A 20,918-nucleotide genomic window follows, 5' to 3' on the forward strand; every position below is an offset into this window, starting at 1 on the left:
GGGCGGGGAGCTGCAGCCCGCGGAGCCTCCAGCCCGGCCGGGCTGGGGTCGCGCTGGCCCGGACACCCCTCCCCGCCCGCCGCGGCCATGGTGGACGAGCGGAAGGACGGATCCTATGGTAGGAGTTGCCTCTGGCCCTCGTCCGCTTCTGATGAGTTGGGGGGCCTTGGGAAAGGGACATCCGAGATCTTAAACACACGCGCTGCTGCTAAGGGCCTCCTCCTGCTTCCCGGCCTTGCATCCTGCTCTGCGCCGAGCCCACACCCCCTGCTCCCGCCTGGTCGCCCCGCGTCCCCTCTCGGGAGCCCCTGCTACCCCTCCGGGTGATCAGCGGGGACGCATGGCGCATGCTCCGCTCGGGGAGGTCCCGTTATCTGGGCGGCTCGGATGCAGGGCGGGGGAGGGGAGGCACGGCGATCGGGGCTCAGAAAAGGACCAGGGCCCCAGCCTCCCCCCAGATCCTCCTCCTCTTCCAATTCCGTTTCTCCACTTCTTCCTCCTGCTCACACGCCCTTAGAAGTAACCGTCCTGGGCTTTCGGTCAGATGGGAAACTGAGACAGGTCTCGGCGGACCCAGTCCTGGGATGGGAACCCATAGGGTCTCGCCCGCCGTCTGGGAAGGGCGGAAATAGGGGCGCCACCGGCGAAGGGGCAGGAAGGAAGCAGGAAACAATTGAGAAACTTTCCCCGCCCTGCGCCAGCGGCCAGGGGGCTTGCTCGCCTTTGGAAGGGGTCCCGGCGACAGGTACCCGCTCCCGCCAACCTCTGAGGGCGGCCTTAGCCTCTGAGTCCGCGGGACGGGGCAATGATGAGGCTTCCTCCCCACCCACGCCCTGTGGTGCTTCCCTTCCCCGGGTTCCCACGGAGGGGTGTGTAGTCCTCAGTTTCTCTTTTCTCTTCTCCATTTTTGGGTCCCCAGGGCCCAGCTGGTCACACGCCCCACGTGGCACTGCCCTGGGGTAAAGGGGCTCAACCACCTCTTCTTGTGTAACTGAAACTTCCTGGAAACTGTGAGAGACCCAAGGGCCTTGGGGAGGGGGCCGGAAACCACTTAAAAATAATCAAGAAAAACAAGCCGAGAAGAGCTGTGCCTCCCTCTCCTCAGGGACTGCGGCCTTCAGAGGCTGCAAAGACAGACAGATAGACCAGGCTGTCCCTGCCCAGCCCAGCCAAGAGCCTGGCAACTGCCCAGCCACTCCCTTCCCTGCTTGAAGCGGGCAGCCCCGACCTCCTGAGGGGCCCCTCACTCTTGGTTTTGGCCCAAGCCCAGACCCCGTGGCTGCCCAGTGCTGTGTGTCCCTTGGGTGTGGCTGGCTTTCTCTGATCTGGAATTCTCCACCTGGGGTCCTGCCTGTCTGTGGGCAGCACCTTTGGTATCTTTGGTCTCTGGGAGGCGAGCCTGGGGACAGAGGGGACAATAATGTGATTCACCTGGTATTTGGCCAAAGGGAGCCAGCCATAGACCTGCCAGGACCACACCAGAGACAGGGGACTTATGTGTCCAACAGACCTTGTGCTGGGCATTAGAAACACATTCCATTGACAAGTATGTATTGAGCATCCTTTTTTCAGGCAGTGTCTAGACACAGAATACAGCAGTGAACGGAGTGGAAAAATTCTTGAATAAATAAGTAATTTTAGGTTGTTGTATGCGTTGTGAGGCAATGAACAGGACATTGTGTGTGTGTGTCTGTCTTTGAGTGTGTGTGTGTGTGTTTATGTGTATTGGGGGCAGAATCATCTGGGATTATTTTAGGTGACCAACGGCTGGAGATTGAGCCAGCCATGGGAAGATTTAAGCAAAGTGTGGTCCAGGCAGAGGGAACAGCAAATTAACCACACAGTTGCTTCATGATTTCTCTCAATGAAGTCGAGGGAAGTGTGAGATGGAGACTTCAGAATGAGAGACAGGTCTTGCAGCCAGGCCTGGACCTCCTCCAGAGGGGCCACAGGGTTTGACTCCTTGAAGTGGCTGCAAAAGGTGGGTGTGATGATGGGGATATCTTGCTCAGTTTGTAAGTCATTCATTCTCATCAGAACCAAAAATCTAGGGTCCTCGGACTGCCCTGTGAAGTCCCTGCCAGAAAACAGGGAAATTTCCCTTGGGAAATTGTGCTTTGGAAAGAGTGGGTCCCCTATACTTCCCTTGTACTCTGGCGTCTTCCTATCAGTCACTGTGAATTTAGGGGGTTATGTCAGACCGATAGAGGCTCAAATCCTGGTTGGTTCTGATACATACAAGCTGTGCGGCTGGAGGTGAATTGGTGACCTCTCTCAGACTCGGTATTTTCATCAGTAGGGCTGGGCAGACTGTACTGGCAGGTGAAAAGTGCTTTGCACAGTGCCTGGTTATCTGGAGACACTCAGGAGGGCTCTGGGACTGGTGATCCTGAGGACATGGATTTTTCTAGGAGCTGATGTGGAAGCAGCCCTCTTTGTCAGGACATATACTTAGATAAGACTGGGCAGGACAGAAAGCTTCCTCCCTATTACACATCATATCTAGAGGAAGGCAGCATCTCTGAGGAAGCCAGGAAATGGCTCTTGGCCCTGACGGATGTCAGCGAGGCTCACTGCCATCCTTTTCAACCCACCCTTGACATGACCAGCATGGAAAAATATTCTAGAACCTAAAACAATAGACTCTGATGGGGGTGCGGGACTGAGAAAGAAGTCACAGTGCTTGTTTTTTTGTTTGTTATTTTGTTTGGCTGTGCTGCAAGGCAGGTGGGATTTTAGTACCCTGACCAGGGATTGAACCTATGTCCCCTGCATTGGAAGCACAGAGTTTTGACCACTGGACTGCCAGTGAAGGCTGCTTACGGTACTTGTTTTAAAAGCAGATTCCAAGGCCCCATTCGCTAAAGAGTTCAACTCAGCCAGTAGGAGGGCTCTGGCATCTGAGCTTTTAAAAATATTGTGGGGAGAGGTTATTGTTAATTACAACTTTTTTGGAGGAAGTGATAAGACATTCACGTGGTTCAAAAGACAAAAGATGCAAGCTTTATTAAGAAAAATATTCCTCTTTTCCATCCCCCACCTCACACTTCCTTCATGCATCCATGTTACAAAATCTTGTGTTTTCTTCCAGAGTCTAGGCTTAGGACTTCACATGGAATTATATACAAATTCTTTATTTAGTGATTTTTTTAAATGCCTTTTTACAAAAATGTCAGCTAGCTTCATGAGTCAGGAAGACATGTCTGTTTGGTTTGAAAGTATCCACGGTGCCTGGCACATAGCACATAGTAGGTTCTCAACAAATATTTGTTGAATGAAAGGGGTTTTACACTGAGTTCCTGTTCTACATCGTGTTCCTAGAAATCCTGCTTAATTGTTGTTGATGGTTGCAATAAGTTGTGTATTTGTGGGTGGACCCTTTATACTGAACAAATCAAGGGGACTATTTTAAACTTTTTTTTAAGATGAAATTTTATTTTTATTTATTTATATTTGGGCCATGTTTACAGCTTGCAGGATCTCAGTTCCCGGACCACGGACTGAAATTGGGCCATGGCACTGACAGCACTGAATCCTAACCACTAGGACATCAAGGCACTCCCTAAAATTTTATTGTGGTTGAAAATCCATACCTAATAGGGTACAGATCCTAAATGTATGAGGCTCCAGGAGTCTTCACAGGTAACCAGCACCCAGATCAGGTGGAAAATATGACTATCTCCCAGAATCTCCTCATGCCCAAGGAAGGCTTATCATTATTAATTAAAAAAAATTTTTTTTGGTAAAATACATAGCATGAAATTTATAATCAAAACCATTTTTAAGGGTTCAGCTCAGTAGTGTTAAGTATTGTTATTTATATTGTTGACTGTCACCTGTTTTTGTAAAGCCAATGGACTAAGAAAGGTGGTGGTTTGGTCTCTAAGTCGTGTCCAGCTCTTGTGACCCCATAGACTATAGGCTTCTCTGTCCATGGGATTCTCCAGGCAAGAATACTGAAGTGGGGGACTTTTCTGGTGGTGCAGTGGCTAAGACTCCATGTTCCCAGTTTAGGAAGCCTGGGTTCAATCCCTGGTCAGGGAACTAGATCCCACATGCCGCAACTAAGAGTTCATAAGCCCCAACTAAAGATCCTGCCTGTTGCAATGAAGATCAAAGATCCTGCAACTAAAAGCCAGCACAACCAAATAAATAAATAAATATTGAAAAAAAAAAAAAAATACTGGAGTGAATTGCCATTTCCTCCAGGGTATCTTCCCAACCCAGGAATCAAACCCTGCCTTGCAGGCAGATTCTTTACCAACTGAGCTACAAGGGAAGCCCAAGGACTAAGTATGGATCTTATATTTTTAAGTGGTTCTTGAAAGAAGAAGAATATATGAGAAAGGCAATATACTAACCAAAAAGACTAAAATCTTTAACACTTTACCCTTAGGAAAAAATGTGCAGATCTCTGATAAGAACCTTCTTTCCTGATAAGGAAGTTATCTCCTGCCCCTTCCCAGTCAGTCCCCAGTGGAAGAATTTTCATTATTTTGACCACACCAGGTGACCTGTGGGATCTTAGTTCACTGACCAGGGACTAGAACCTAGGCCCCTGCAGTGAAAGTGCCAAGTCCTAACTACTGGACCGCCAGGAAAGTCCCAAGGAAAATTATTTTAAAATAGGATTTAAAACTCATATAAGAAAATTAATGTATTCTCTCTACTGGGGTGGCTAGGGCTGAAAATTAAAAATAAGCCCTCAACCGCACAGAAAATTTTAGGTTTCGAAGTGAAAGAACTCTTCATATGCTCTCAGCTCACTGTCCTTGCCTGGGAGGTAAGGCAGCCAGAAAGACTTTCCAGAGCTTAGACTGTTTATTTCTGTGTGTATGTGTGGCATCTGTATCTTTTTAAAGCTCCTCAGGCTGGTTTCATGAGAAAAGGCACTGTTCCTAGAATGGGCTACTATGTTGCCTTGTAAGATGAAGGAGGTCTAACCTTGCTGATGGGGAAACAATGTCTAATTCTGTTAGGCTGTGAAGCAGCAAAGTGGGGACTGGGGTGCGTAAGGAAACGAGGGGAGTGAAGAATTAGGGATAAGTACAGCTAGAAATACCAGACCACCTGACCTGCCTCTTGAGAAATCTGTATGCAGGTCAGGAGGCAACAGTTAGAACTGGACATGGAACAACAGACTGGTTCCAAATAGGAAAAGGAGTACGTCAAGGCTGTATATTGTCACCCTGCTTATTTAACTTCTATGCAGAGTACATCATGAGAAACGCTGGACTGGAGGAAGCACAGGCTGGAATCAAGATTGCCAGGAGAAATATCAATAACCTCAGATATGCAGATGACACCACTCTTATGGCAGAAAGTGAAGAGAAACTAAAAAGCCTCTTGATGAAAGTGAAAGTGGAGAGTGAAAAAGTTGGCTTAAAGCTCAACATTCAGAAAACAAAGATCATGGCATCCGGTCCCATCACTTCATGGGAAATAGATGGGGAAACAGTGGAAACAATGTCAGACTTTATTTTTCTGGGCTCCAAAATCACAGCAGGTGGTGACTGCAGCCATGAAATTAAAAGATGCTTACTCCTTGGAAGGAAAGTTATGACCAATCTAGATAGCATATTCAAAAGCAGAGACATTACTTTGCCAACAAAGGTCCGTCTGGTCAAGGCTATGGTTTTCCCAGTGGTCATCTATGGATGTGAGAGTTGGACTGTGAAGAAGGCTGAGCGCCGAAGAATTGCTGCTTTTGAACTGTGGTGTTGGAGAAGACTCTTGAGAGTCCCTTGGACTGCAAGGAGATCCACCCAGTCCATTCTGAAGGAGATCAGCCCTGGGATTTCTTTGGAAGGAATGATGCTAAAGCTGAAACTCCAGTAATTTGGCCACCTCATGCGAAGAGTTGACTCACTGGGAAAGACTCTGATGCTGGGAGGGATTGGGGGCAGGAGGAGAAGGGGACGACAGAGGATGAGATGGCTGGATGGCATCACTGACTCGATGGACGTGAGTCTGAGTGAACTCTGGGAGTTGGTGATGGACAGGGAGGCCTGGCGTGCTGCGATTCATGGGGTCAATAAGAGTCAGACACGACTGAGCGACTGAACTGAACTGAACTGAACTGTACAGCTAGAAATCTGCCTGGGTATGTGACCTGTGGACAGTGTTCAGAAGGGAAACCAGTGAGAGGAACTGCCCTCTGCCACCCAGAGAGGAAGTAATGGCTCTAGGCCAGGGGTGAGAGGGAGAGTGGTTTTCCCTTTGTATTTTTTTAGTGATTTATTTATTTTTAGAAAATTGTGCTAGGTCTTCATCGCTGCGCACTGGCTTTCTCTAGTTGTAGCAGATGGGGACTACTCTTGGTTGCGGTGCGTGGCCTTCTCAATGCGGTGGCTTCTCCTGCTGCGGAGCACAGGCTTCAGTAGCTGCAGCACGTGGGCTCAGTCGTTGTGGCACTGGGCTTAACGGCTCTGAGGCACATGGGATCTTCCCGGACCAGGGATCGAACCTGTGCCTCCTGCATTGGCAGACGGGTTCTAATCCACTGTACCACCACGGAAGAGTGATTTTTCTTAGTCTAAAGGCTCCCTGAACTTTTTTTTTTTTAATCTTGATAAGCATACTGGTTCCTAACTTCTTTCAGCAAACATTTATTGTGCAGGGACCATGGGCCAGGTTTTGTCCTAGACTCTGGAGACCCAGCCCTTGTCCAGCTGACCTTGTCAACGTGAAGTCGTTCAGTCCTGTCCGACTCTTTGCGACCCGTGGACTGTAGCCCACCAAGCTCCTCCGTCCATGGGATTCTCCAGGCAAGAATACTGGAGTGGGTTGCCATTTCCTTTGACCTTGTCAAGGGACCCCCAGATAAGATACTAAGATGAACGGAGAAAATTCTCCATTCAGAGAAGGGCTCTGGAGAAAAGTTTATCAGGAAGGAAGGAGGGCAGTGATCTATTGGGCCTGGAGGCAGGGTTTAACTTCAAATAGAAACAGGTCACTCTTCAAAGGTCACTAGAGGCATAGGTAAGGGAGCCCTGTAGAACTTCTCAGGCTGTAGGCAAGGCTTGTGCAAAGGCCCAGGGGCGGGGTCATGTCTCCTGTGTCTAGAAGGAGCTGTCAGGAGGGCCTGTGGCTGGAGTGAATAGATAAAAGGGTGGAATAGGAAGAGGTGAAGGAAGAGAGGGAGTGGGCAGAGTGTGTAGGGCTTTGTGGGCTGTGGGAGGAGTTGGGCCTCTGTTTTCATTTGCTTGTTTTTATTTATTTCTTTTCGGCTGTGCTGGGTCTTTGTTGCTGTACGGGCTTTTCTCTAGTTGCTGTATAGGGGCTTCTCACTGCAGCGGCTTCTTTTGTTGCAGAACACAGGCTCTAGGGCTCAGATTTCAGTAGTTGTGGCATATGGGCTCATTGGTTGCAGTTTTTGGGCTGTAGAGCACAGGCTTGGTAGTTTCGGCTCTCGGGCTCAGTTGCTCCGTAGCATGTAGGATCCTCCTGAATCAGGGATTGAACTCACGTCTCCTGCATTGGCAGGCAGATTCTTCACCACTGAGCCACCAGGGAAGCCCTGTTTGTTTCTGCTATTACTGTTGCTTTTAGCTGCACAGCATGACTTGAGGGCTTCCCTGGTGGCTCAGTGGTAAAGAATCCACCTGCCAATGCAGAAGACGCAGGTCCAATCCCTGGGTTGGGAAGATCCCCTGGAGAAGGAAATGCAACCCACTCCAGTATTCTTGCCTGGGAAATCCCATGGGCAGAGGAACCTGGCGGGCTACAGTCAATGGGGTCGCAGAGTCGGACATGACTTAGCCGACTAAACCATACATGTACAACTGAATCACTCTGCTGTACGCCTAAAATTAACACAACATTGTAAATCAACTATACTCCAATACAAAATAAAAATTGAGGGAATTGCTTGGTACTGTTGTGGATGGAGCACAGGGTCTAAGCGCACAGGCTTCAGTAGTTACAGCACAGAGGCTCAATAGTTAGGACTCCACATTTTTACTGCCAAGGGCCTGGTTTCTATTCCCTGGTCAGGGAACTAAGATCTCACCAGCCTCTAGGTGCGACCCCCCCAAAAAAAATTGAAAAAGGTTTGAAGGGAAAAAAAGAAGAGCATGGTATCAGGAGCAGAGTTCAAAATTTCAGCTCCTGCTGGCTCTGTGTCCCTCAGACAAGTCAGAAAGCATCATTGTGTCTCTGCTTCCTCGTGCAATATGCCCTCAGGTCAGGAAGATCCCCCAGAGGAAGGCAGGGCAACCCATTCCAGTAGTCTTGCCTGGAGAATCCCACGATCAGAGAAGCCTGACAGGGTACAGTCCATGGGATCTCAAAACAGTCAGAGACAATTGAGCAACTAAGCACAGCGTAGCACATGCCCTCAGAGCCTTGCTATAAGGATTTTTTTTTTTTTTTTCCTTGACCACGAGGCATGTGGGATCCTAGTTCCCCTATCAGGGATCGAACCCACATCCCCTGCAGTGGAAGTACAAAGTCTTAACCAATGAGCCACCAGGAAAGTCCTTCATCATAAGGAGTACGTGAGTTCCTAAGGCTTCGCTGGTGGCTCACTGGTAAAGAATTCACCTGTCAATGCAGGAGACACAGGTTCCATCCCTGATCCGGGAAGACCCCACGTACTGAGGAGCAACTCAACCTGTGTGTCACAACTGTTGAGCCTGTGCTCTAGTTCCCAGGAGCCACAGCTACTGAAGCCTGTGCTCCACAAGAGAAGCCACCGAAATGAGAAGCCCATAGCAACTAGAGAGTAGCTCTCACTCACTACAGCTAGAGAAAAGCCCATGCAGCAACGAAGACTCAGCACAGCTAAAAATAAATAAATAAAATAGAATAATAAACTGAGTTCCTAGAAGGAAATTTCTGTTTTGATGCCTAGCACACAGTAGGCACTCAGTTTTTTGCCTCTAGCATTGTGGTCAGTAGAATCACTTCTAGTTTTCCTACCCAGCTGCTGTCCTGAAATATTTGTCAAGGGGACTTGTCTGGGCAGCTGGGATGTCCATTACCCAGGCAGAGGTTTCTGGGAAGGCAGGGGAGGGCTGACCGGGCTGTGTGGGGGAGGCCTTGGGGACTTGGCTTGTCTCCAGAAGCTACAAGGGCTGGGTGGCACTTAATGTCCTGACCATTAGAATTGTGGCTGGACAGCCTGTTCCCTTATCTCCTACACCCACAGAACTGGGTGGGCTGGCCCTCATGCCCAGCAAGGGAGGGACCCAACAGCCGCCTCTCCTCCCGGAGCCTGATCTAACGGTTTGACTTCCCATGCCTTCTCCCCGACCACAGTCGCATTTTTAGCTCTGCCTCTCCCAGTACGTGCCCCCAAAAGGCCTGGGTTGGAGCCAGAGGAGCCTCGGTTTGATTCAGAGCTCCGTCCCTCATCAGCTGTGTGGTCTGAGCACGTGCCCTCTGTTTGCCTCCTCTGTCAAATGATACCATGTTCCTGGTTAGCAACTTTTTTGGGCCATGTGGCATGTGGGATTTTAGTCCCCTGACCAGAGATGGAATCTGTACCCCTCTGCAGTGGAAGCTCAGAATCTTAACCACTGGACCACCAGACAAATCCCTAGGTAGCATTTCTTTTCTTTTTTTAATGTAAATTTTTTTAGTTATTTTTGGCTGTCCTGGGTCCTCATTACTGCGTGGGCCTTCTCTAGTTGTGGTGGGTGGGGACCATTGTGTTGTGGTGCTGAGACTTCTTATTGCAGTGACTTTTCTTGCTGTGGAGCACAGGCCTGTAGCCAAGAGGGCTTCAGTAGCTGTGGTGCATGGACTTAGTTGCTCTGCAACATGTGGGATCCTCCTGGATCAGAGATCGAACCCGTGTCTCCTGCATTGGCAGGTAGATTCTTTACCACTGAGCCACCAGGGAAGCCCCTGCTAAGTGCTTTCTGAGCATCAAGCCCTGGCAACACCTACCAGCAAATGCAAGTATGAGCCCCATTCTCCACACAGGAAAACAGCGGACTGCAAAAGGAAAGGGCTTGTCAATTTCCCCATCTGTATTGCCACTGTTTACCACTATAAGCAGAGCACACACAACACGCTGGCACAGACTTGGGCCCAACACCTGTTGGTTCATGGCCTGGAGATCAGGGGGCAGCGAACTTCTGTAAAGGTCCAGAGAGTGAATGTTTTCACATACAATCTATGACTGCTACTCTAGTCTGCCATAGATAACAGACAACATGAAAGCAAGCAGCCACTGACCATATGAAAATGAATGAGAATGGCCATGTGCCAAGCAAACTTGATTTATAGTTGGTGACATTTTAATTTTTAAATTTTTTCTTTCTTTACTTTTGGTTGCGCTGGGTCTTTTTAGCTGCTCTCGAGCTTTCTCTAATTGTGACCGCTGGGGGCTACTCTTCTGTGCTGTGTTCGGGCTTCTCATTGTGATGGCTCCTCTTGTTTCGGAGTCAGGGCTTTAGAGGTGGGGGGCTTCAGTAGTTGTGGGTGCCAGGCTCTAGAGCACAGGCTCAGTAGTTGTGGCACTCAGGCTTGGGTGCTCTGAGGCATGTGAGGTCTTCCCTGACCAGGGATCACACTTGTGTCCCCTGCATTGGCAGATGGATTCTTATCCACCATACCACCAGGAAAGTCTGCTGATATTCAAATTTAATGTGACAAAGTAGTCTCCTTGTGATGTTTGTCAGCCACTTGAAAACAGAAAGACTGTTCTTAGCCCTGAACCATATGAAAACACGGTGGACTGATTTGCGCAATGGGGGACGGATGGTTTGACAACTCCTGCCCTAAATGGTTAAGACATGAGGACTTCCCTGGCAGTCCAGTGGTTAAGACTCCATGCTTCCACCACAGGGGGCTTGGGTTCAATCCCTGGTTGGGGAACGCAGATCCTGCATGGTGTAACCAAAAGATAGTAAAAATTATTCTTTTTAAAGTGTGAAAAAAATGGTTAAGATGCCATAGTAGACAGAATAATAGAACCCCCCCCGCCCCCCCGCCCCGAAGATGTCCATGGGCTTCCCAGGTGGCGCTAGTGGTAAAGAACCCACCTGCCAATGCCAGAACCCTGAGGTGGGGAAGATCCCCTGGAAAAGGAAATGACAACCTTCTCTAGTATTCTTGCCTGGAGAATCCCATGGATAGTGGAGTCTGATGGGCTATAGTCCGTGGGGTCACAAAGGGTTAGACACATCTGAAGCAACCTAGCACACATGCAAAGATGTCCATGTCCTAATTCCTGGAACCCTGTGGGCTTCCCTGGTGGCTCAATGGTAAAGAATCTGCTTGCCAATGCAGGAGACTTGGGTTCCATCCTTGGGCCAGGAAGATCCCCCTTGAGAAGGGAATGGCAACCCACTCTAGTATTCTTGCCTGAAGAATCCCATGCCCAGAGCAGTCTGGGCAGGCTACAGTACATAGGGTCACAAAGAGTCTGACATGACTGAGCAACTAAAACAACATGAATGTGTTACCTTTCACAGCAAAAGGGATTTTGCAGATGGGATTAAGTTTAGGATCTTGAGATGGGGAGATTATTCTCAGTTTCCAAATGGGCCCAAGGACAAGAGCCCTCATAAAGAAAAGATGGAGGTAGGGGAGTCAGAGGAGGAGCCGCAGCAATGGAAATAGATGTAGGCTTGATGGGAATGCTGGCTTTGAGGATGGAGGAGGAGGATGTGAGCCAAAAAGCTGGAAAGAGCCCAGGAAACAGATTCTGAGAAACTGCAGAAGGAACATAGCCTGGCCAATGCCTTGATTTTAGCTTAGTGAGATGCACTTTGAACATCTGATCTCTAGAACTGTGATAATAAATTTGTGTGTGTTTTGTTTTCAAAACAAATGAAACAAATGATCCAAATAATGAAGAAACAAACAAATGATCCAAAAAATGTGGATCACTTTTAAAGTCTTTATTAAATTTGTTACAATATTGCTTCTGTTTTATGTTTTGGTTTTTTTGGCTGTGAAGCCTGTGGGGTCCTAACTGCCCAACCAGGGATCAAACCTGTACTCGCTGCACTGGAAGGTGATGTCTTAACCAATAGACCACCAGGAATGTCCCATAAATTTGTGTCTTGAGCCACCAAGTTGGTGGTAATTGCTTACAGTGTCCAAAGGAAACACTAACTCGGTAGCTGGGTGGCCCAGCTCTGTTGCTCGTCATTTTTGTGGCCACTGGCGTGTTGTTTTTCTCTGGGCCTCAGTTTCTGTGTCTGTCAAATGGGAGCAGTGACGGAATCAACCTCGCAGAATTGCTATAAGGGTGATCCAAGGTACACCACGTAACGTTTTCAAAGACTGCCTGGCACACAGTAATATGGAGGCACTGGGGCATTCTACTGTTCATATTATCTTGCATCATCGTTGCAAAGATTCAGCAAGTTTTTGTCCTGGAGTGTTTGAACCAGGCTCAATTATCAAACCATTAGTACTCGCCTTGCCCCTCCTTCCACCCCACTTGGCTAATGTTAAAACAAGAGCTAATGGAACAGATCAGACGACAATACCAATTGTGCGTGCTTGGTCGCTTATGTTACGTCTGACTCTTTGTGACCTCATGGTCTGTGGCCCACCAGGGTCCTCTGTCCATGGAATTTTTCAGGCAAGAATACTGGAGTGGGTTGCCATTTCCTTCTCTGGAGGATCTTCCTGATCCAAGGACTGAACCCATGTCTCCTGCATTTCCTGCCTTGCAGGTGGATTCTTTACTGCTGAGCCATGGGGGAAGCCCCACAGTACCCATGTTCCTTTTTTTATTTCCTGAGCCACCCACAAAGCAAGGCCCTGAGCCAAGGCTAAACCAGGTGCCTCTCTCTGCATCTTTAATTCCGTCTTATGGAAGGATAACTCAAGTTGACACTGCAAGGCCATAGCCCACCTGTCCCATCCATGGCTACCGATTTCCCTGAGAGCTGAGACTTGCCCGCCCATGCGTCTTCCCCTCCCTCATAATGCTCCTGCTCAGACACCCTCAGTGGCTCCCACTCACCCTTCAAAACTGGAGTAGGAACTGACCACTTGCTTCCTCCCCTAAAGTGGGTTATATATATATATGGATGGCACTAGTGGTAAAGAATCAACCTGCCAATGAAGGAGATGCAAGAAATGCAGGTTCTATCCCTGAGTCAGGAAGATCCCATGGAGTAGGAAATGGCAATCTGATCCAGTATTCTTGCTTGGAAAATTTTATGGACAGAGGAACCTGGCGTGCTACCGTCCATGGGGTCACAGACAGTCAGACATGACTGAGCCACTGAACAGCAACATATATATATATATATATATATATTTCTTTTTTTTTTTTGGCTGCTTCAGGTCTTAGTTGCAGCATGCAGGATCTTCTTTGTATCATGCTGGATCTATTCCTTGTAACTCATGGACTCTCTAGTTGTGGCTCTCAGACTTAGTTGCTGCACAGCATGTGGGATCTTAGTTCCCTGACCAGGGATGGAACCCACGTCCTTTGCATTGCAAGGCAGATTCTTAACCACTGGACCACCAGGGAAGTCCTATTTTTTTTTTTTTTTTTGGCTGTGCCAGGTGGCTTGTGGGATCCTAGTTCCCTGACCAGGAATTGAACCTGTGACCCCTGCAGTGGAAGTATGCAATCTTAGCCACTGGACTGCCAGGGAAGTCCTAGCACCAGCTGTTCTTATCTGACTGTTTCCACTCTGCCAATCAGGCTGCCATTTGGCTGACATGAGAAAATTCCAGTGCTCTTTTCTCTCTCCCCCACCCACCTTACCAGTTTCACCTGCTTTCAGATGGTAGAAATATGCTCTTTCATCTTCCCACCATACTTGAAGTTTTGAGTTTTATATATTTGTATGCATGATTAATCTGTGTGGAATTTGTTTTGCTTCGTGGTGTGAGAGTGGAATTAACTATTTTCTCCCTAACGCATAGTCAAGGCAACTGACTGATTCATCCTTTCCCTGCCCACTGGATATTTATCATGTATTCAGTTCTTCTATGTGTAAAATTAATGCAAATTAATTTTTAAAAATACGTGCATCTGGAAAACTCTAAGCTGCATTTTTTATTTTCAGCATTAGCTATATATACGTGAATAGTATATTGCGGTTATTCATTGAACAAATCCTGACTGACTGCCTGTTCTGTGTCAGGTGCAATGCTGAGTGCTGGGGACAGTGTTATGAAGAAAACAGAAATCCTTGCCCTTGTGCAGCCAACAGCCATGGGGAGAGACAGTAAACTGTCCATGTGTAAATAAGTGATGTGGCAGGTGGTAAGACACAAAATAAAACAGGGTGACAGGAGCGGGGGAAAGGATGCTGTTTAGAGAGGATCATCAGAGAAAGCCTCTCTAAGGAGGTGATGTTTGAGGTTGAAAGAGGTGGAGCAGGACTTTCCCTGCGGTCCAGTGGCTAAGGCTCCACACTCCCAATGCGGGGATCCTGGGTTTGATCCCTGGTCAGGGAACTAGATCCCACGTGCTGCAACTAAGTTCACATGCCTCAACCAAGACCTGGCACAGCCAAGTAAATAAAGATAAAAAAAGAAATGTGGAGCCAGGTGGCTTTCTCAGGGAAAAGATCTCTAGGGAAAAGGAACAGCCCGTGGAAAGGTCCTGATGTAAGAACCGTGCCTGGTGTGTTTACAATAGAAGGGGGATGAGGGCTCATGGTGGCAAGTCCACCATCCTCGGCAGCAGATACCCAGCCCAATTTCCCTTGGTTTTGTTGTTGTTGTTGTTGTTACTGTTGTTTTGCTGGAATATTTGGAGGGTTGAAATTCAAAAAGGGAACAAATATATATATATATGTCAATCTTTTCTCAAAAAAATTTAACTTTCCACATAAAAGCAATTGCTGTACCAGTGTCTGTCTCCTGTTTAGAAGTAGACAGTTCAATAGCAAATAGAGTTTTGTGACATTTTATGAATCCCTCATGGTCACAACCGTTGATAAAAGTGAAAAAGTTTAAAAAAAAACAGTGCATAGTATAACAGAGTGTAGTATAGTATCATGCTCAGTCGCTCAGTCACATCCAACTTGCAATCCTGTGGACTGTAGCCCACCAGGCTCCTCTGTCCACAGGATTTTCCAGGCAAGAATATTGGAGTGGATTGCCATTTGCTATTTCCTCCTCCAGGGGATCTTCCTGACCCAGGAATCGAACCTGCGTCTCCTGCATTGGCAGGCAGCTTCTTTACCGCTGAGCCACCTGGGAAGCTGTAACCAGTATAACCTACAGTATAACCAGGAGGCCAGTGAATGGAATGGAGAAGGAAAGGGGAAAGTGGGAGGGGCTGAGGGCAGGGAGGGGACAGGACAGAGTGGGCACAGCCTTGTGGGCCATGGGGAGGACTTGGGCTTTGGCTCAGAGTGAGGTGGGACCCATAGAGGGTTCAGGGCAGAGGAGGGACATACCCTGAATCGGGTGATCACTGCCTCCACTGGGCCCTACCGGGGAAATAGACAGTGGGGTTCAAGTGTAAGAGCTCAGAAACCAGTGTGGAGACACCTGCACTCTTCGGGCAGGAAATGACAGCCACGTGACAAGGTGGGGGGGAGGTGAGAAGCTCTTGGATCCTGGAAGAGAAGTGCAAGGTTTCTGGCCTGAGCACCAGGAGGGCAGAGCAGCCTGGGGGACCATGGTGGTTTGATATAGTCGTGCTGAATGGGAGGTGTGCCATGAGGCCCCTATGTGGGGTGCTGAGGGGGGGGCACGTGCCATAGGGCCGTGCCACTCAGGGGTGAGGCCTTCCCCAGAGACCCACATTTGTGCATCATCAGGGTGGAGCTGGAGTCTGTAGGAGTGTCCCCAGGGGACCTAGCACATCTGAAAGAGAAGAAGCTTCAGCCTGGGCACCGCTTGCCCTGGGCAGGGTGGGACCAGTTTGCCTTTGAGTTGGCAGAGACCACGGGAACCACAAGGCTCCTTTGAGAGGCCTGGTCACCCAAGGGCATGGCTTGGAGCCTTGGGCCTCGCCTGTTTGCTGAAGTTTGTGGGCCAGGGGGCAAGTGGGGCCTTGACAGCTAGAAGCCACTGGGGAGGAGGTGACATTTCTTTCACTTTTTTTTCATTGTTTGTTTATTTTTGGCTCTGCTGGGTCCTTGTTGCTGTGCAGGCTTTTCTCTAGTTGTGGCAGGCGGGGGCTACTCTCTAGTTGCATTGGGCGGGCTTCTCATTGTGGTGACTCTTCTTGTTCTAGAGCATGGGCTCTTCTCTTGTTCTAGGGTGCACGGGCTCTTCTCTTGTTCTAGGGTGCACGGGCTTCAGTAGTTGCGCCTCCTGGGCTCTGGAGAACAGTCTCAGAAGTTGTGGCGCTCGGCTTAGTTGCTTCGAGGGGTGATCTTCCCAGACCAGGAATCGAACCTGCATCTCTCTCATCGGCAGGTGGATTCTTTACCTCTGAGCCACCTGGGAGTTCCGGGAGGTGATGTTTCTCTAGGGACAAGCTGAGCTGGTGACCAGACTCCCACCAGGGGGTGCCTGACTTGGAGCAACAATTATTGAACAGCAACTGTGTATGACCACATTGATAACCCCGTGCTGATTGTGTGCCCCACCCTGGATATCTTTTCCTGTTGCCTACACTCCCATACCAATTGTATCAGGCCCTGTCACCTGTAAAGTTGAATGTAGTGTGACGTTTGCAACTGGCCTCAGGGCTGTTGGGAGAAGCAGTTTGAACAGGAGCATGATCAAAGGAGCATACTGCTGAATTGGGGGTGGATAGCTGGGGCAGGGGGGTGTATCCTACCAGCTTTACAACTCCACGCTGGCCTTATACCCCCACAATTGTATAGCTCTTGATGGGCTATATACCCCATACCACCAGTACCCCATACCTACTGTATACCTCCACATCAGTTGAATACCCCTCTACTGGCAATACAGTACATCTATGCCAACTGTATACTTGGTATCTATCCCATGCCTGGTCTTTGGCTGGTGTTTGTTTTATTTATTTATTTGGCTGTATAGGGTTTTAGTTTCAGCACTCAGAATCTTTCATTGAGGCACACAGACTCTCTAGCTCAAGGGTTCAGTAGTAGCAGCCAGTGGGCTTAGTTGCCCCGAGGCATGTGGGATCTTAGTTCTCTGACCAGGGATCAAACACACGTCCCTTGCATTGCAAGGCAGATTCGTAACATCTGGACTACCAGGGAAGTCCCCATTGTGGCTGGTTTTGGTTTTACACTTTAGTCCCATTTCACAGATGAGGAAGTTGAGGCTCAGAGAACACAAAGCACTGACCTGAGTATCCTCTGGCTCAGATAGGGCAGGCTCATTTGAGTCCAGGGTTACCCTGTAGATGTCAGCTCCCCAAGACTGGGTTTCACAAATGCCACTGTACCCAGGAGGTGCTCAATAAATGCATGTTCTTCAAAGCAAATGCTTCAGGATTATCAGCTGTAAGAGGGTGCAGGGATGGCGAGCTGAGGTGTGTAGCCTTGGGGGCCACAAAGGAACCAGCAGGGAGCAGTGCCAGATAGGGATGTGGCATGGGGTAGGGGAACAGGCTGTCATTTCTAATTTGGGAGTTCTCAGGAGACACGGGTGTGGATTTTTATATGGACTGTCTCAATATTTAACTGTTGGCACTTACTCTTTAAAGAATGCACCCACAGGTTGGAGAGCATTCAGCCCAAATGGGCTGAATAATTGGTTGTTTGGATTCAGCCATCTGCCTGTTTTGGGGTGCCTGGCCAGACACTGATGCCTCAGTTTCCGTATCTGCAGAATGGGACAATTATTAGGTGCCTTCCAGGGTTGAGAGATGTTTTAGGGCTGTGTCGCCTCGTTGGGGGGCGCGGAGGCTACCCCAGGCCACTGGGTAAAGCCAGAGTTCCCTGGGTGGGGGCTGGGCGCGGGGTGGCGGGCGGCAGGCGGAGAGGGCTAAATTGGGCGGCGGGTGAGTGGCGGGAGCAGCTGCCGCCCCGCCCCGCTCTCTCCTCCCTCTCTCCCTCCCTCCCTCCGTTTCTGGGTCCAGTAGGTCCGAGGCAGCCGCTCCGCTAGGGCCGGTCTGACCGGTTTGGGCCGTCCCGCCTGGCTCTTTGCTGGGAGGAGCCGCCGCCAGTCGGTCCCTCGGTCCCTCCCCTGGGGACGCCCGCGCGTCCGGACCGGAGGGCAGAGGGGGAGCGGCTGCGGGAGCAGGCAGGCGCCGTCGGGGCCGGGCGCCCGCAGGGATGGGGAAGGAGCAGCAGCTTTATTACGGGAAGCACGGTAGGCAGCGCCCCCCTCCGCACGCGGGCCTGGCAACTTGGAGGGAGCAGCGGGAGGACCCAGGGTAGGGGGGATGAGGGGAGCGCGGAACGGCAGATCTCAGTCTGTACCCGCCCCGCCTCCGCATCACCTGCCAGCACCCCTCAGCCCCTAGGCCCACCCGGAGGTCCCTCCAAAACTCCCGCATCCCAGAGGTCTGGCCTCGTTGCCTCCTTCTCCAGATCCCATTTTTGGGTCCTCCCCCTTCCACCGGACTCCCGGGCAGCCCCTTTTTTAGCCCCGCTCCCAGTCCTTCCAATGAGTGGTCGCCGGGTGATAAATGGGGCAGTTCACGGAAAATCCACAGTTATCTCTGAATCTTACTCTTCTGTGGCTAGAGACATCCCTGGGGACATCTTGGGGAAGGGTGGTCTGCCAGCTTCATCTTGGACCACCCGGTTCAATCTTTCTGATTTTCAGGAACACCGCAGAAGTATGACCCCGCCTTCAGAGGACCCATTTACAACAGGTAAGGGGTCTGGGTTCCTGGGAGGGGAGGGGTGTCAGCTAACATTGCTTCCACCCCTGTTTCTTTACACCCACACCCACATCTGTTCTCCAACAAACTGGTTATACATATTTGCAACTTAGAGATAAAAGAGTGGTAAAAGAATGATAAAGGAATTTTCTTCACCTATAGAGAGTCTTTACAAATGCATTTTTTTTTTTCAATTTAGGCAAAAGACTGGAACAGATCATTTAATAGAACCGGAAATACTATAGACAGTGGAGTTATGGAGAAATGCTCAAACTCACTGGAAAGTAAAGGAATGTAATGTAAAACAGGAACCAAATAGAGTTTCCCCCTCAGAGGTTAGCAGAGGTTAAAAATAGACACACTTAAAAAAAAAAAAGACACACTAGCGTATACACAAGTAGGAATACAATACTGCACACATGAAAATTACATAATGTTATAAAGCAATGTTACTTCAATTAAAAAAAAGATTGACACATATTCTGCTGTGAAACTAATTGATACAGTCTTTTTTGGAGGGAATTAGGAAATATGACATTTAAAAAAAATGTACCGCTCTTTGTTCCAGAAATTAGGATTATGTGAAAAAATTTCTCTCAGTAAACCTTGCCTGTGCTGTGCTGTGCTTAGTCGCTCAGTCGTGTCTGACTCTTTTCCACCCCATGGAGTGTAGCCCGCCAGGCTCCTCTATCCATGGGGATTCTCCAGGCTAGAAGACTGGAGTGGGTTGCCATGCCCTCCTCCAGGGGATCTTTAGAATCTAGGGATCAAACCCAGGTCTTCTGAATTGCAGGCAGATTCTTTACCAGCTGAGCTACCAGGGAAGCCCAAACCTTACCTGTGTATGTTAGTCGCTTAGTAGTGTCTGACTTTTGCGATCCCGTGGACTGGGTCTCACCAGGCTTTTGTGTCCATGGGATTCTCCAGGTAAGAATCCTGGAGTGAGTTGCCATTTCCTTCTCCACAAACCTTGCCTAGATGGGCAAAAACCAACAATCTGAGTTGCACGTCTGGGAACTAGTTAGATACATTACAGTGCATCCTTAGGTTATTTTATTACACAGCTGCTAAAATGTACAAGAGCCCTTCTGAGTCCTCACATGGATCCCTCTCCATATAATAGTGAAAAAAGCAAGACACAAACTGTGGGTGTAGCATAATCATACCTGGGTTAACCAAAAAAACTTGTTTTGGAAAACATTTGTACCAGTAAATAAAAAACTCACAAGAAATCATTAACAGAGGTTTCTCATGGAGAGGAGGATTATGTGGGAGGTAGTTCTTAATTAAGTATATCCCTGTATGGTTTACATTTTATCCTATTCATATTTAATCTTATGATATTAAAAAATAATTTAAGGTCTACTCTCTTAACAATTTTCATAATTTATCATGCAACATTATATTTACCGTGTTGTACATTATATCACTAGTACTTATTTATCTTACAAATGGAAGCTTGTACCTTTTGAATACCTTCATCCAATACCCCCTTCCACCTCCCAAACCCTACCTCTGGTAACCACATGTCTGGTCTCTCTTTCTATGAATTAGTTTCTTTGTTTTTGAAGTATAACTGACCTACATCACTTAATTAATTCTGGGTGCATAATATAGTGATTCAGTATTTCTGTACATTGCAAAATGATCACCACAAAATAGCTTAAATTTTAAAAAACATTAATCCATAATGCTGGTAAGGATGTAGTGAAATCGGCACTTAATCAAAAGAGAGCTAAACAATGCTGCAACCTGCATTGAGGATAGTGTAGCATTAGGTATTAAAATTATTTTTTATTTTTTGCTTTTTAAAATTGAGTTATAATTAATAGACAATATTATATTAGTTTCAGGTGGACAATGTAGTAATTCAGTTTTTTTTATATGTTATGAAATGATCACTGCAATAAGACCAGTTACCATCCATTACCATACAGTGTTATTAGAATGTTTTGACTGCATTCCCTATGTGTATTACATTCCCATGACTTACTTATTTTGTAGTTGGAAGTTTGTACCTCTTCAGAAGTTTGTAACTTTTAATCCCCTTTACCTGTTTTGTCCATTCCCCCACCTACCTCCACTCTTGACAACTGCCAGTTTGTGCTCTGCATCTGTGAGTTTGTTTCTGTTTTGTTTTGTTTGTTTATTTGTTTTGTTTTGTAGATTTTACATATAAGTGAAAGCATACATTATTTGTTTTTCTCTGTCTGACCTATTTCACTTAGCAGAATATCCTCCAGGTCTGTTGCATGTTGTG

The 20,918-nt window shown here is 48.2% G+C and overlaps 1 protein-coding gene across 4 annotated transcripts in view; it reads left to right on the top strand.

The window, feature by feature from the left end:
• The window catches only part of SLC44A2 (solute carrier family 44 member 2 (CTL2 blood group)), a 32,767-nt gene continuing 11,849 nt past the window's right edge, over window positions 1–20,918 (top strand). For 2 of the 4 annotated variants that reach the window (XM_086409316.1, XM_086409317.1), the window contains exons 1-2: window positions 1–118; window positions 18,601–18,649. In XM_086409316.1, the coding sequence (XP_086265442.1) occupies window positions 88–118; window positions 18,601–18,649 (80 nt within the window). In that variant the 5' untranslated portion in view covers window positions 1–87. Of the gene's footprint in view, window positions 119–18,047; window positions 18,142–18,600; window positions 18,650–20,918 lie in introns of those variants that run through there. The other 2 variants (XM_086409318.1, XM_086409319.1) reach the window with 1 other exon arrangement.

This window comes from Bos grunniens, chromosome 7, assembly GCF_055505025.1.
Source record: "Bos grunniens cultivar Pamir isolate PY7600 chromosome 7, Bosgru_T2T1.0, whole genome shotgun sequence".
Lineage (NCBI taxonomy): Eukaryota > Metazoa > Chordata > Mammalia > Artiodactyla > Bovidae > Bos > Bos grunniens.